The sequence below is a fragment of the Ranitomeya variabilis genome, chromosome 6, assembly GCF_051348905.1.
Source record: "Ranitomeya variabilis isolate aRanVar5 chromosome 6, aRanVar5.hap1, whole genome shotgun sequence".
NCBI lineage: Eukaryota > Metazoa > Chordata > Amphibia > Anura > Dendrobatidae > Ranitomeya > Ranitomeya variabilis.
In genome coordinates this window covers 3,451,665-3,465,127 of record NC_135237.1, presented here as the reverse complement: position 1 = coordinate 3,465,127, position 13,463 = coordinate 3,451,665, and the positions used below count along the sequence as shown (strand labels likewise).

The window sequence follows — 13,463 nt, the reverse complement described above, 5'->3', positions numbered from 1 at the left end:
GACAGGATTCTGACCAGAATTGAACGGCAAAATCACAGACGTCAGAATGGGTTGTGCTTTTACTGTGATGATTCTGCTCATGTTATCTCAGATTGTTCTAAGCGCACAAAAAACGTCGCTAGCTCTGTCACCATTGGTACTGTACAACCTAAATTCATTTTGTCTGTTACTTTAATTTGCTCTCTGTCATCCTACTCAGTTATGGCTTTTGTGGATTCAGGTGCCGCCCTCAATTTGATGGATTTGTCTTTTGCCAGGCGCTGTGGTTTTGTCTTGGAGCCTTTGCAATTCCCTATTCCACTAAAGGAAATTGATGCCACGCCATTGGCCAAGAATAAACCTCAGTACTGGGCTCAAATGACTATGTGCATGACTCCTGCACCTCAGGAGGTGATTCGCTTTCTTGTGTTACATAATTTGCATGATGTTGTCGTGTTGGGTCTGCCATGGCTGCAGGCTCATAATCCAGTCCTGGATTGTAAAGCAATGTCTGTGTCAAGTTGGGGTTGCCAGGGGATTCATGGCGATGCTCCTTTGGTGTCAATTGCTTCTTCTACTCCTTCTGAAGTCCCTGAATTTTTGTCGGACTACCAGGATGTATTTGATGAGCCCAAGTCCAGTGCCCTACCTCCTCATAGGGATTGTGATTGCGCCATAAATTTGATTCCTGGTAGTAAGTTCCCTAAGGGACGACTTTTTAATTTGTACCAGAACATGCCGCTATGCGGAGTTATATCAAGGAGTTGTTGGCAATGAAGTGGGCATTTGAGGAGTGGCGACATTGGCTTGAGGGAGCCAAACATCGTGTGGTGGTCTTGACTGATCACAAGAATTTAACTTATCTCGAGTCTGCTAAACGGCTAAATCCTAGACAGGCTCGATGGTCGCTGTTTTTCTCCCGTTTCAATTTCGTGGTTTCATACCTTCCGGGTTCGAAGAACGTGAAGGCTGATGCTCTTTCTAGAAGCTTTGTGCCTGACTCTCCGGGAGTTTCTGAACCGGCTGGTGTCCTCAGAGAAGGGGTGATTTTGTCTGCCATCTCCCCTGATTTACGACGGGTACTGCAGGAATTTCAGGCCAATAGACCTGATCGTTGTCCACCGGAGAGACTGTTTGTCCCGGATAGATGGACCAGTAGAATCATTTCTGAGGTTCATTCTTCGGTGTTGGCAGGTCACCCTGGGATTTTTGGTACCAGGGATTTGGTGGCTAGGTCCTTTTGGTGGCCTTCCTTGTCCCTGGATGTGCGTTCCTTTGTGCAGTCCTGTGGGATTTGTGCTCGGGCCAAGCCTTGCTGTTCTCGTGCCAGTGGTTTGCTTTTGCCTTTGCCTGTCCCGAAGAGGCCCTGGACGCATATTTCCATGGATTTTATTTCGGATCTTCCAGTCTCTCAGAAGATGTCTGTTATCTGGGTGGTTTGTGATCGTTTTTCTGAAATGGTCCATTTGGTGCCCTTGCCAAAGCTGCCTTCCTCCTCCGATTTGGTTCCACTGTTTTTTCAGAATGTGGTTCGTTTGCATGGTATTCCTGAGAATATTGTGTCTGATAGAGGATCCCAGTTTGTGTCCAGATTTTGGCGGTCCTTTTGTGCTAAGATGGGCATTGAATTATCTTTTTCATCGGCCTTCCATCCTCAGACAAATGGCCAAACCGAACGTACTAATCAGACCTTGGAGACTTATCTGAGATGTTTTGTTTCTGCTGATCAGGATGACTGGGTGACCTTTTTGCCATTGGCTGAGTTCGCCCTCAATAATCGGGCTAGTTCTGCTACTTTGTTTTTGCCTTTTTTTTGCAATTCTGGTTTTCATCCTCGTTTTTCCTCAGGTCAGGTTGAGTCTTCTGACTGTCCTGGGGTGGATTCTGTGGTGGATAGGTTGCAGCAGATTTGGAACCACGTGGTGGACAATTTGACGTTGTCACAAGAGAAGGCTCAGCGCTTTGCTAACCGCCGTCGCTGTGTGGGTCCCCGACTTCGTGTGGGGGATTTGGTGTGGTTGTCTTCTCGTTATGTTCCTATGAAGGTTTCTTCTCCTAAGTTTAAACCTCGTTTCATCGGTCCTTATAAGATTTTGGAAATCCTTAACCCTGTGTCATTTCGTTTGGACCTCCCAGCATCATTTGCCATGCACAATGTGTTCCATAGGTCATTGTTGCGGAGATATGTGGTGCCTGTGGTTCCTTCTGTTGATCCTCCTGCTCCGGTCTTGGTCGAGGGAGAATTGGAGTATGTGGTGAAGATCTTGGATTCTCGTGTTTCGAGACGAAGGCTTCAGTACTTAGTTAAATGGAAGGGCTATGGTCAGGAGGATAATTCCTGGGTTGTCGCCTCTGATGTCCATGCGGCCGATTTGGTTCGTGCCTTTCATTCGGCTCGTCCTGATCGGCCTGGGGGCTCTGGTGAGGGTTCGGTGACCCCTCCTCAAGGGGGGGGTACTGTTGTGAATTTTGTCTGGGCTCCCTCTGGTGGCCTTTAGCGATACTGCGGGTCTGGAGAGGGGCTCAGCTGCCTCATTTCCTGCTATGTTGGTTCCTATTTAACTCCACCTGCACCTTTGTTTGTTGCCAGCTGTCGTTGTATTCAGTACTGGTTCTGATCTCTCTGGACTTCCTTGTGACCGGTCTCCATCCGGAGAAGCTAAGTCTTGCTAGTTCATGTTTGCTCATTTTTCTCTTGAAAATAGGTTTCATTATATGATGAGTTCAGTCCAGCTTGCTTATACAGGTCCTTCTCAAAAAATTAGCATATAGTGTTAAATTTCATTATTTACCATAATGTAATGATTACAATTAAACTTTCATATATTATAGATTCATTATCCACCAACTGAAATTTGTCAGGTCTTTTATTGTTTTAATACTGATGATTTTGGCATACAACTCCTGATAACCCAAAAAACCTGTCTCAATAAATTAGCATATCAAGAAAAGGTTCTCTAAATGACCTATTACCCTAATCTTCTGAATCAACTAATTAACTCTAAACACATGCAAAAGATACCTGAGGCTTTTAAAAACTCCCTGCCTGGTTCATTACTCAAAACCCCCATCATGGGTAAGACTAGCGACCTGACAGATGTCAAGAAGGCCATCATTGACACCCTCAAGCAAGAGGGTAAGACCCAGAAATAAATTTCTCTACAAATAGGCTGTTCCCAGAGTGCTGTATCAAGGCACCTCAATGGTAAGTCTGTTGGAAGGAAACAATGTGGCAGAAAACGCTGTACAACGAGAAGAGGTGACCGGACCCTGAGGAAGATTGTGGAGAAGGACCGATTCCAGACCTTGGGGAACCTGAGGAAGCAGTGGACTGAGTCTGGTGTGGAAACATCCAGAGCCACCGTGCACAGGCGTGTGCAGGAAATGGGCTACAGGTGCCGCATTCCCCAGGTAAAGCCACTTTTGAACCATAAACAGCGGCAGAAGCGCCTGACCTGGGCTACAGAGAAGCAGCACTGGACTGTTGCTAAGTGGTCCCAAGTACTTTTTTCTGATGAAAGCAAATTTTGCATGTCATTCGGAAATCAAGGTGCCAGAGTCTGGAGGAAGACTGGGGAGAAGGAAATGCCAAAATGCCTGAAGTCCAGTGTCAAGTACCCACAGTCAGTGATGGTGTGGGGTGCCATGTCAGCTGCTGGTGTTGGTCCACTGTGTTTCATCAAGGGCAGGGTCAATGCAGCTAGCTATCAGGAGATTTTGGAGCACTTCATGCTTCCATCGGCTGAAATGCTTTATGGAGATGAAGATTTCATTTTTCAGCACGACCTGGCACCTGCTCACAGTGCCAAAACCACTGGTAAATGGTTTACTGACCATGGTATTACTGTGCTCAACTGGCCTGCCAACTCTCCTGACCTGAACCCCATAGAGAATCTGTGGGATATTGTGAAGAGAAAGTTGAGAGACGCAAGACCCAACACTCTGGATGAGCTTAAGGCCGCTATTGAAGCATCCTGGGCCTCCATAACATCTCAGCAGTGTCACAGGCTGATTGCCTCCATGCCACGCCGCATTGAAGCAGTCATTTCTGCCAAAGGATTCCCGACCAAGTATTGAGTGCATAACTGAACATTATTATTTGATGGTTTTTTTGTTTGGTATTAAAAAACACTTATTTGATTGGTCGGGTGAAATATGCTAATTTATTGAGACAGGTTTTTTGGGTTATCAGGAGTTGTATGCCAAAATCATCAGTATTAAAACAATAAAAGACCTGACAAATTTCAGTTGGTGGATAATGAATCTATAATATATGAAAGTTTAATTGTAATCATTACATTATGGTAAATAATGAAATTTAACACTATATGCTAATTTTTTGAGAAGGACCTGTATGTGATTTTTTGCTTGCTGGAAGTTCTGGGGTGCAGAGTGCGCCCCTCACATCGTGAGTCGGTGTGGGGGTTCTTGTATTTTCTGCGTGGATAGTTTTTCTACTGACCGCACAGATCCCTTGCTATCTTCTGTCTATTTAGCATTAGCGGGCCTCATTTGCTTAAACCTGTTTTTCATTACTACGTTTGTATTTTCCCCTTAACTCACCGTTATTATTTGTGGGGGCTGTCTAAACTTTGGGGTCATTTCTCTGAGGCAAGTGAGGCTTGGCTTTCTCTCTAGGGGTAGTTAGTTCCTCAGGCTGTGACGAGGCGTCTAGGTTTTTAGGTTACGCTCCACAGCTGCCTTTAGTGTGTATTGGATAGGTTCAGTGTTGCGGTCAGTATAGTTTCCACATCCCCAGAGCTCGTCCTAATTTTCTGGTTTACCTATCAGGTCAGTTTGGTGATCCTACCACCGGATCATAACAATAAAGTATAATACAGGTGACATAACAGGTGAGGTGTAATATGCCTGTTTACAGTATAATACAGGTGAGATAACAGGTGAGAAGTAATATCCCAGTATACAGTATAATACAGGTGAGATAACAGGTGAGGTGTAATATCCCAGTATACAGTATAATACAGGTGAGATAACAGGTGAGGTGTAATATCCCAGTATACAGTATAATACAGGTGAGATAACAGGTGAGGTGTAATATCCCAGTATACAGTATAATACAGGTGAGATAACAGGTGAGGTGTAATATCACAGTATACAGTATAATACAGGTGAGATAACAGGTGAGGTGTAATATCCCAGTATACAGTATAATACAGGTGAGATAACAGGTGAGGTGTAATATCCCAGTATACAGTATAATACAGGTGAGATAACAGGTGAGGTGTAATATCCCAGTATACAGTATAATACAGGTGAGATAACAGGTGAGGTGTAATATCCCAGTATACAGTATAATACAGGTGAGATAACAGGTGAGGTGTAATATCCCAGTATACAGTAGAATACAGGTGAGGTGCAATATCCCTATATACAGTATAATACAGGTGAGAACAGGTGAGGTGTAATATCCCAGTATACAGTATAATACAGGTGAGATAACAGGTGAGGTGTAATATCCCAGTATACAGTATAATACAGGTGAGATAACAGGTGAGGTGTAATATCCCTGTATACAGTATAATACAGGTGAGATAACAGGTGGTGTAATATCCCTATATACAGTATAATACAGGTGAGATAACAGGTGAGGTGTAATATCCCAGTATACAGTATAATACAGGTGAGATAACAGGTGTGGTGTAATATCCCTATATACGGTATAATACAGGTGAGATAACAGGTGAGGTGTAATATCCCAGTATACGGTATAATACAGGTGAGATAACAGGTGAGGTGTAATATCCCAGTATACGGTATAATACAGGTGAGATAACAGGTGAGGTGCCATGAGGTGAGGTGTAATATCCCAGTATACAATAATACAGGTGAGATAACAGGTGAGGTGTAATATCCCAGTATACAGTATAATACAGGTGAGATAACAGGTGAGGTGTAATATCCCAGTATACAGTATAATACAGGTGAGATAACAGGTGAGGTGTAATATCCCAGTATACAGTATAATACAGGTGAGATAACAGGTGAGGTGTAATATCCCAGTATACAGTATAATACAGGTGAGATAACAGGTGAGGTGTAATATCCCAGTATACAGTATAATACAGGAGAGATAACAGGTGAGGTGTAATATCCCAGTATACAGTATAATACAGGTAAGATAACAGGTGAGGTGTAATATCCCAGTATACAGTATAATACAGGTGAGATAACAGGTGAGGTGTAATATCCCAGTATACAGTATAATACCGGAGAGATAACAGGTGAGGTGTAATATCCCAGTATACAGTATAATACCGGAGAGATAACAGGTGCGGTGTAATATCCCAGTATACAGTATAATACCGGAGAGATAACAGGTGAGGTGTAATATCCCAGTATACAGTATAATACAGGTAAGATAACAGGTGAGGTGTAATATCCCAGTATACAGTATAATACAGGTGAGATAACAGGTGAGGTGTAATATCCCAGTATACAGTATAATACAGGTGAGATAACAGGTGAGGTGTAATATCCCAGTATACAGTATAATACAGGTGAGATAACAGGTGAGGTGTAATATCCCAGTATACAATAATACAGGTGAGATAACAGGTGAGGTGTAATATCCCAGTATACAGTATAATACAGGTGAGATAACAGGTGAGGTGTAATATCCCAGTATACAGTATAATACAGGTGAGATAACAGGTGAGGTGTAATATCCCAGTATACAGTATAATACAGGTGAGATAACAGGTGCGGTGTAATATCCCAGTATACAGTATAATACAGGTGAGATAACAGGTGAGGTGTAATATCCCAGTATACAGTATAATACAGGAGAGATAACAGGTGAGGTGTAATATCCCAGTATACAGTATAATACAGGTGAGATAACAGGTGAGGTGTAATATCCCAGTATACAGTATAATACAGGTGAGATAACAGGTGAGGTGTAATATCCCAGTATACAATAATACAGGTGAGATAACAGGTGAGGTGTAATATCCCAGTATACAGTATAATACAGGTGAGATAACAGGTGAGGTGTAATATCCCAGTATACAGTATAATACAGGTGAGATAACAGGTGAGGTGTAATATACCAGTATACAGTATAATACAGGTGAGATAACAGGTGAGGTGTAATATCCCAGTATACAGTATAATACAGGAGAGATAACAGGTGAGGTGTAATATCCCAGTATACAGTATAATACAGGTGAGGTGTAATATCCCAGTATACAGTATAATACAGGTGAGATAACAGGTGAGGTGCAATATCCCTATATACAGTATAATACAGGTGATATATCAGGTGCGGTGTAATATCCCAGTATACAGTATAATACAGGTGAGATAACAGGTGAGGTGTAATATCCCAGTATACAATAATACAGGTGAGATAACAGGTGAGGTGTAATATCCCAGTATACAGTATAATACAGGTGAGATAACAGGTGAGGTGTAATATCCCAGTATACAGTATAATACAGGTGAGATAACAGGTGAGGTGTAATATCCCAGTATACAGTATAATACAGGTGAGATAACAGGTGAGGTGTAATATCCCAGTATACAGTATAATACAGGTGAGATAACAGGTGAGGTGTAATATCCCAGTATACAATAATACAGGTGAGATAACAGGTGAGGTGTAATATCCCAGTATACAGTATAATACAGGTGAGATAACAGGTGAGGTGTAATATCCCAGTATACAGTATAATACAGGTGAGATAACAGGTGAGGTGTAATATACCAGTATACAGTATAATACAGGTGAGATAACAGGTGAGGTGTAATATCCCAGTATACAGTATAATACAGGAGAGATAACAGGTGAGGTGTAATATCCCAGTATACAGTATAATACAGGTGAGGTGTAATATCCCAGTATACAGTATAATACAGGTGAGATAACAGGTGAGGTGCAATATCCCTATATACAGTATAATACAGGTGATATATCAGGTGCGGTGTAATATCCCAGTATACAGTATAATACAGGTGAGATAACAGGTGAGGTGTAATATCCCAGTATACAATAATACAGGTGAGATAACAGGTGAGGTGTAATATCCCAGTATACAGTATAATACAGGTGAGATAACAGGTGAGGTGTAATATCCCAGTATACAGTATAATACAGGTGAGATAACAGGTGAAGTGTAATATCCCAGTATACAGTATAATACAGGTGAGATAACAGGTGAGGTGTAATATCCCAGTATACAGTATAATACAGGTGAGATAACAGGTGAGGTGTAATATCCCAGTATACAGTATAATACAGGTGAGATAACAGGTGAGGTGTAATATCCCAGTATACAGTATAATACAGGTGAGATAACAGGTGAGGTGTAATATCCCAGTATACAGTATAATACAGGTGAGATAACAGGTGAGGTGTAATATCCCAGTATACAGTATAATACAGGTGAGATAACAGGTGAGGTGTAATATCCCAGTATACAGTATAATACAGGTGAGATAACAGGTGAGGTGTAATATGCCAGTATACAGTATAATACAGGTGAGATAACAGGTGAGGTGTAATATCCCAGTATACAGTATAATACAGGTGAGATAACAGGTGAGGTGCAATATCCCTATATACAGTATAATACAGGTGAGATAACAGGTGAGGTGTAATATCCCAGTATACAGTATAATACAGGTGAGATAACAGGTGAGGTGTAATATCCCAGTATACAGTATAATACAGGTGAGATAACAGGTGAGGTGTAATATCCCAGTATACAGTATAATACAGGTGAGATAACAGGTGAGGTGCAATATCCCTATATACAGTATAATACAGGTGAGATAACAGGTGAGGTGTAATATCCCAGTATACAGTATAATACAGGTGAGATAACAGGTGAGGTGTAATATCCCTATATACAGTATAATACAGGTGAGATAACAGGTGAGGTGTAATATCACAGTATACAGTATAATACAGGTGAGATAACAGGTGAGGTGTAATATCCCAGTATACAGTATAATACAGGTGAGATAACAGGTGAGGTGTAATATCCCAGTATACAGTATAATACAGGTGAGATAACAGGTGAGGTGTAATATCCCAGTATACAGTATAATACAGGTGAGATAACAGGTGAGGTGTAATATGCCAGTATACAGTATAATACAGGTGAGATAACAGGTGAGGTGTAATATCCCTATATACAGTATAATACAGGTGAGATAACAGGTGAGGTGTAATATCCCAGTATACAGTATAATACAGGTGAGATAACAGGTGAGGTGTAATATCCCTATATACAGTATAATACAGGTGAGATAACAGGTGAGGTGTAATATCCCAGTATACAGTATAATACAGGTGAGATAACAGGTGAGGTGTAATATCCCTATATACAGTATAATACAGGTGAGATAACAGGTGAGGTGTAATATCCCAGTATACAATAATACAGGTGAGATAACAGGTGAGGTGTAATATCCCAGTATACAGTATAATACAGGTGAGATAACAGGTGAGGTGTAATATCCCAGTATACAGTATAATACAGGTGAGATAACAGGTGAGGTGTAATATCCCAGTATACAGTATAATACAGGTGAGATAACAGGTGAGGTGTAATATCCCAGTATACAGTATAATACAGGTGAGATAACAGGTGAGGTGTAATATCCCAGTATACAGTATAATACAGGTGAGATAACAGGTGAGGTGTAATATCCCAGTATACAGTATAATACAGGTGAGATAACAGGTGAGGTGTAATATCCCAGTATACAGTATAATACAGGTGAGATAACAGGTGAGGTGTAATATCCCAGTATACAGTATAATACAGGTGAGATAACAGGTGAGGTGTAATATCCCAGTATACAGTATAATACAGGTGAGATAACAGGTGAGGTGTAATATGCCAGTATACAGTATAATACAGGTGAGATAACAGGTGAGGTGTAATATCCCAGTATACAGTATAATACAGGTGAGATAACAGGTGAGGTGCAATATCCCTATATACAGTATAATACAGGTGAGATAACAGGTGAGGTGTAATATCCCAGTATACAGTATAATACAGGTGAGATAACAGGTGAGGTGTAATATCCCAGTATACAGTATAATACAGGTGAGATAACAGGTGAGGTGTAATATCCCAGTATACAGTATAATACAGGTGAGATAACAGGTGAGGTGCAATATCCCTATATACAGTATAATACAGGTGAGATAACAGGTGAGGTGTAATATCCCAGTATACAGTATAATACAGGTGAGATAACAGGTGAGGTGTAATATCCCTATATACAGTATAATACAGGTGAGATAACAGGTGAGGTGTAATATCACAGTATACAGTATAATACAGGTGAGATAACAGGTGAGGTGTAATATCCCAGTATACAGTATAATACAGGTGAGATAACAGGTGAGGTGTAATATCCCAGTATACAGTATAATACAGGTGAGATAACAGGTGAGGTGTAATATCCCAGTATACAGTATAATACAGGTGAGATAACAGGTGAGGTGTAATATGCCAGTATACAGTATAATACAGGTGAGATAACAGGTGAGGTGTAATATCCCTATATACAGTATAATACAGGTGAGATAACAGGTGAGGTGTAATATCCCAGTATACAGTATAATACAGGTGAGATAACAGGTGAGGTGTAATATCCCTATATACAGTATAATACAGGTGAGATAACAGGTGAGGTGTAATATCCCAGTATACAGTATAATACAGGTGAGATAACAGGTGAGGTGTAATATCCCTATATACAGTATAATACAGGTGAGATAACAGGTGAGGTGTAATATCCCAGTATACAGTATAATACAGGTGAGATAACAGGTGAGGTGCAATATCCCAGTATACAGTATAATACAGGTGAGATAACAGGTGAGGTGTAATATCCCAGTATACAGTATAATACAGGTGAGATAACAGGTGAGGTGTAATATCCCAGTATACAGTATAATACAGGTGAGATAACAGGTGAGGTGTAATATCCCAGTATACAATATAATACTGGAGAGATAACAGGTGAGGTGTAATATCCCAGTATACAGTATAATACAGGTGAGATAACAGGTGAGGTGTAATATCACAGTATACAGTATAATACAGGTGAGATAACAGGTGAGGTGTAATATCCCAGTATACAGTATAATACAGGTGAGATAACAGGTGAGGTGTAATATCACAGTATATAATAATACAGGTGAGATAACAGGTGAGGTGTAATATCCCAGTATACAGTATAATACAGGTGAGATAACAGGTGAGGTGTAATATCCCAGTATACAGTATAATACAGGTGAGATAACAGGTGAGGTGTAATATCCCAGTATACAATAATACAGGTGAGATAACAGGTGAGGTGTAATATCCCAGTATACAGTATAATACAGGTGAGATAACAGGTGAGGTGTAATATCCCAGTATACAGTATAATACAGGTGAGATAACAGGTGAGGTGTAATATCACAGTATATAATAATACAGGTGAGATAACAGGTGAGGTGTAATATCCCAGTATACAGTATAATACAGGTGAGATAACAGGTGAGGTGTAATATCCCAGTATACAGTATAATACAGGTGAGATAACAGGTGAGGTGTAATATCACAGTATACAATATAATACAGGTGAGATAACAGGTGAGGTGTAATATCCCAGTATACAGTATAATACAGGTGAGATAACAGGTGAGGTGTAATATCCCTATATACAGTATAATACAGGAGAGATAACAGGTGAGGTGTAATATCCCAGTATACAGTATAATACAGGTGAGATAACAGGTGAGGTGTAATATCCCAGTATACAGTATAATACTGGTGAGATAACAGGTGAGGTGCAATATCCCTATATACAGTATAATACAGGTGAGATAACAGGTGAGGTGTAATATCCCAGTATACAGTATAATACAGGTGAGATAACAGGTGAGGTGTAATATCCCTATATACAGTATAATACAGGTGAGATAACAGGTGAGGTGTAATATCCCAGTATACAGTATAATACAGGTGAGATAACAGGTGAGGTGTAATATCCCAGTATACAGTATAATACAGGTGAGATAACAGGTGAGGTGTAATATCCCAGTATACAGTATAATACAGGTGAGATAACAGGTGAGGTGCAATATCCCTATATACAGTATAATACAGGTGATATATCAGGTGCGGTGTAATATCCCAGTATACATATATTACTACATACAAGTCCTCCATATCCTCATTATTGTGTCTGGCTCTCCTCTCCACAGTTGGATGGTGATGATGTGCAACCGATCTTCGACGAGCAGGAGGGGGTGGATGAATATAATGAGATGCCGATGCCAGTATAAGTGTTTCTTGTGCCTTGGAAGTTGTGGATGTCGTCCAGCACATGGTTGCCTCTTCATAAGATCACACCTTGAACAATCCAACTTTCTGCAGTCAAGCATAGAAGCAATTTCAGCATGAGAGGGAGGGGCTAGGCTCCTCATGGGAGGGCTGTTCAGTAGATGGAACTCTGCAGAGGTGGAGCTTTCTGTGTGTCTATGTAGACATTATATGTGATTATCAGGTGGCTCTTGGAGACATCACTGTTACCTTAAATTGGACTCCGCGCAGAACGAAGCTGCCTTCTCCACTGGATATTATGCCCTGTGCTCCATGTGTGACCCCTGTAGTGGGAATACAGAACGCTACGGGGCAGTGATCATATCAGCAGGGGGCAGCATGATGATACCCAGTGATATTACACAGATGGAACATCTGCTTCTCCCCTGCATCATTATGGAGCGGCAGCAAACTACGACTGACCCCAGGAAACCATCTACAGATCTGAGGGACAAGCTGCCATCGGCTATGGAACTACTGGGTGAATGATTGCTGTACAATATATTATCCCCGTGTTGTGTCTTCTGTGTCACCTCCAACATACATGTTACACACAAGGACAACATTGTTGGTTTTTCTTACATTTACATAAGGAACCTACAATGGTTACTGAAATAACTGGAAACGTACTTGTCAATGTACATTTACTGAATATCAGTGACAACAATTAGAAATTGGTTTTGGTTTCTTTATTTTTTCTCCGGTGAACCACAATTTACAGGCAAACGAATGAAAATATCCTGGACAAAATTGCACCCATTAAAGAGATTTAGAATAATGTGACCATAGGGACCTGTGATACTGAGGTAATTAGCATGGTGTTGAGATCAGTCACCTGTTTGGAGGATGAAAAGTAGTCACTGTGCTGTTTGGTATCATGGTGTGTACCCCACTGAACATGGAGCAGAGAAAGCGGAGGAGAGCGCTGGCTCAGGAGATTAGACAAATATGAGATAGACAAACCTGTTAAGAGGTAAAGGCTCTAAGATGTCTCTTCACAGCTGGATGTTCCTGTTACTACAGCTGCACACATTCAGAAATGAAAGGTTTATGAGACTGTAGACAACTTTCCTGGATGCAGCTTTCAGAGTGATTACAGGAGAGCTCCAAAGTAAAGATCCGTCTGTC

At 40.9% G+C, this 13,463-nt stretch overlaps 1 protein-coding gene across 5 annotated transcripts in view; it reads left to right on the top strand.

Moving 5' to 3' along the window:
* Positions 1–13,009, top strand: part of SLC4A2 (solute carrier family 4 member 2) — a 334,039-nt gene extending 321,030 nt beyond the window's left edge. For all 5 annotated transcript variants that reach the window (XM_077267743.1, XM_077267745.1, XM_077267742.1 and 2 more), the window contains one exon: positions 12,218–13,009. In XM_077267743.1, coding sequence (XP_077123858.1) covers positions 12,218–12,298 — 81 coding nt within the window. In that variant the 3' untranslated portion in view covers positions 12,299–13,009. The remainder of the gene's footprint in view (positions 1–12,217) is intronic.
* Positions 13,010–13,463: the final 454 nt, after the last annotated feature.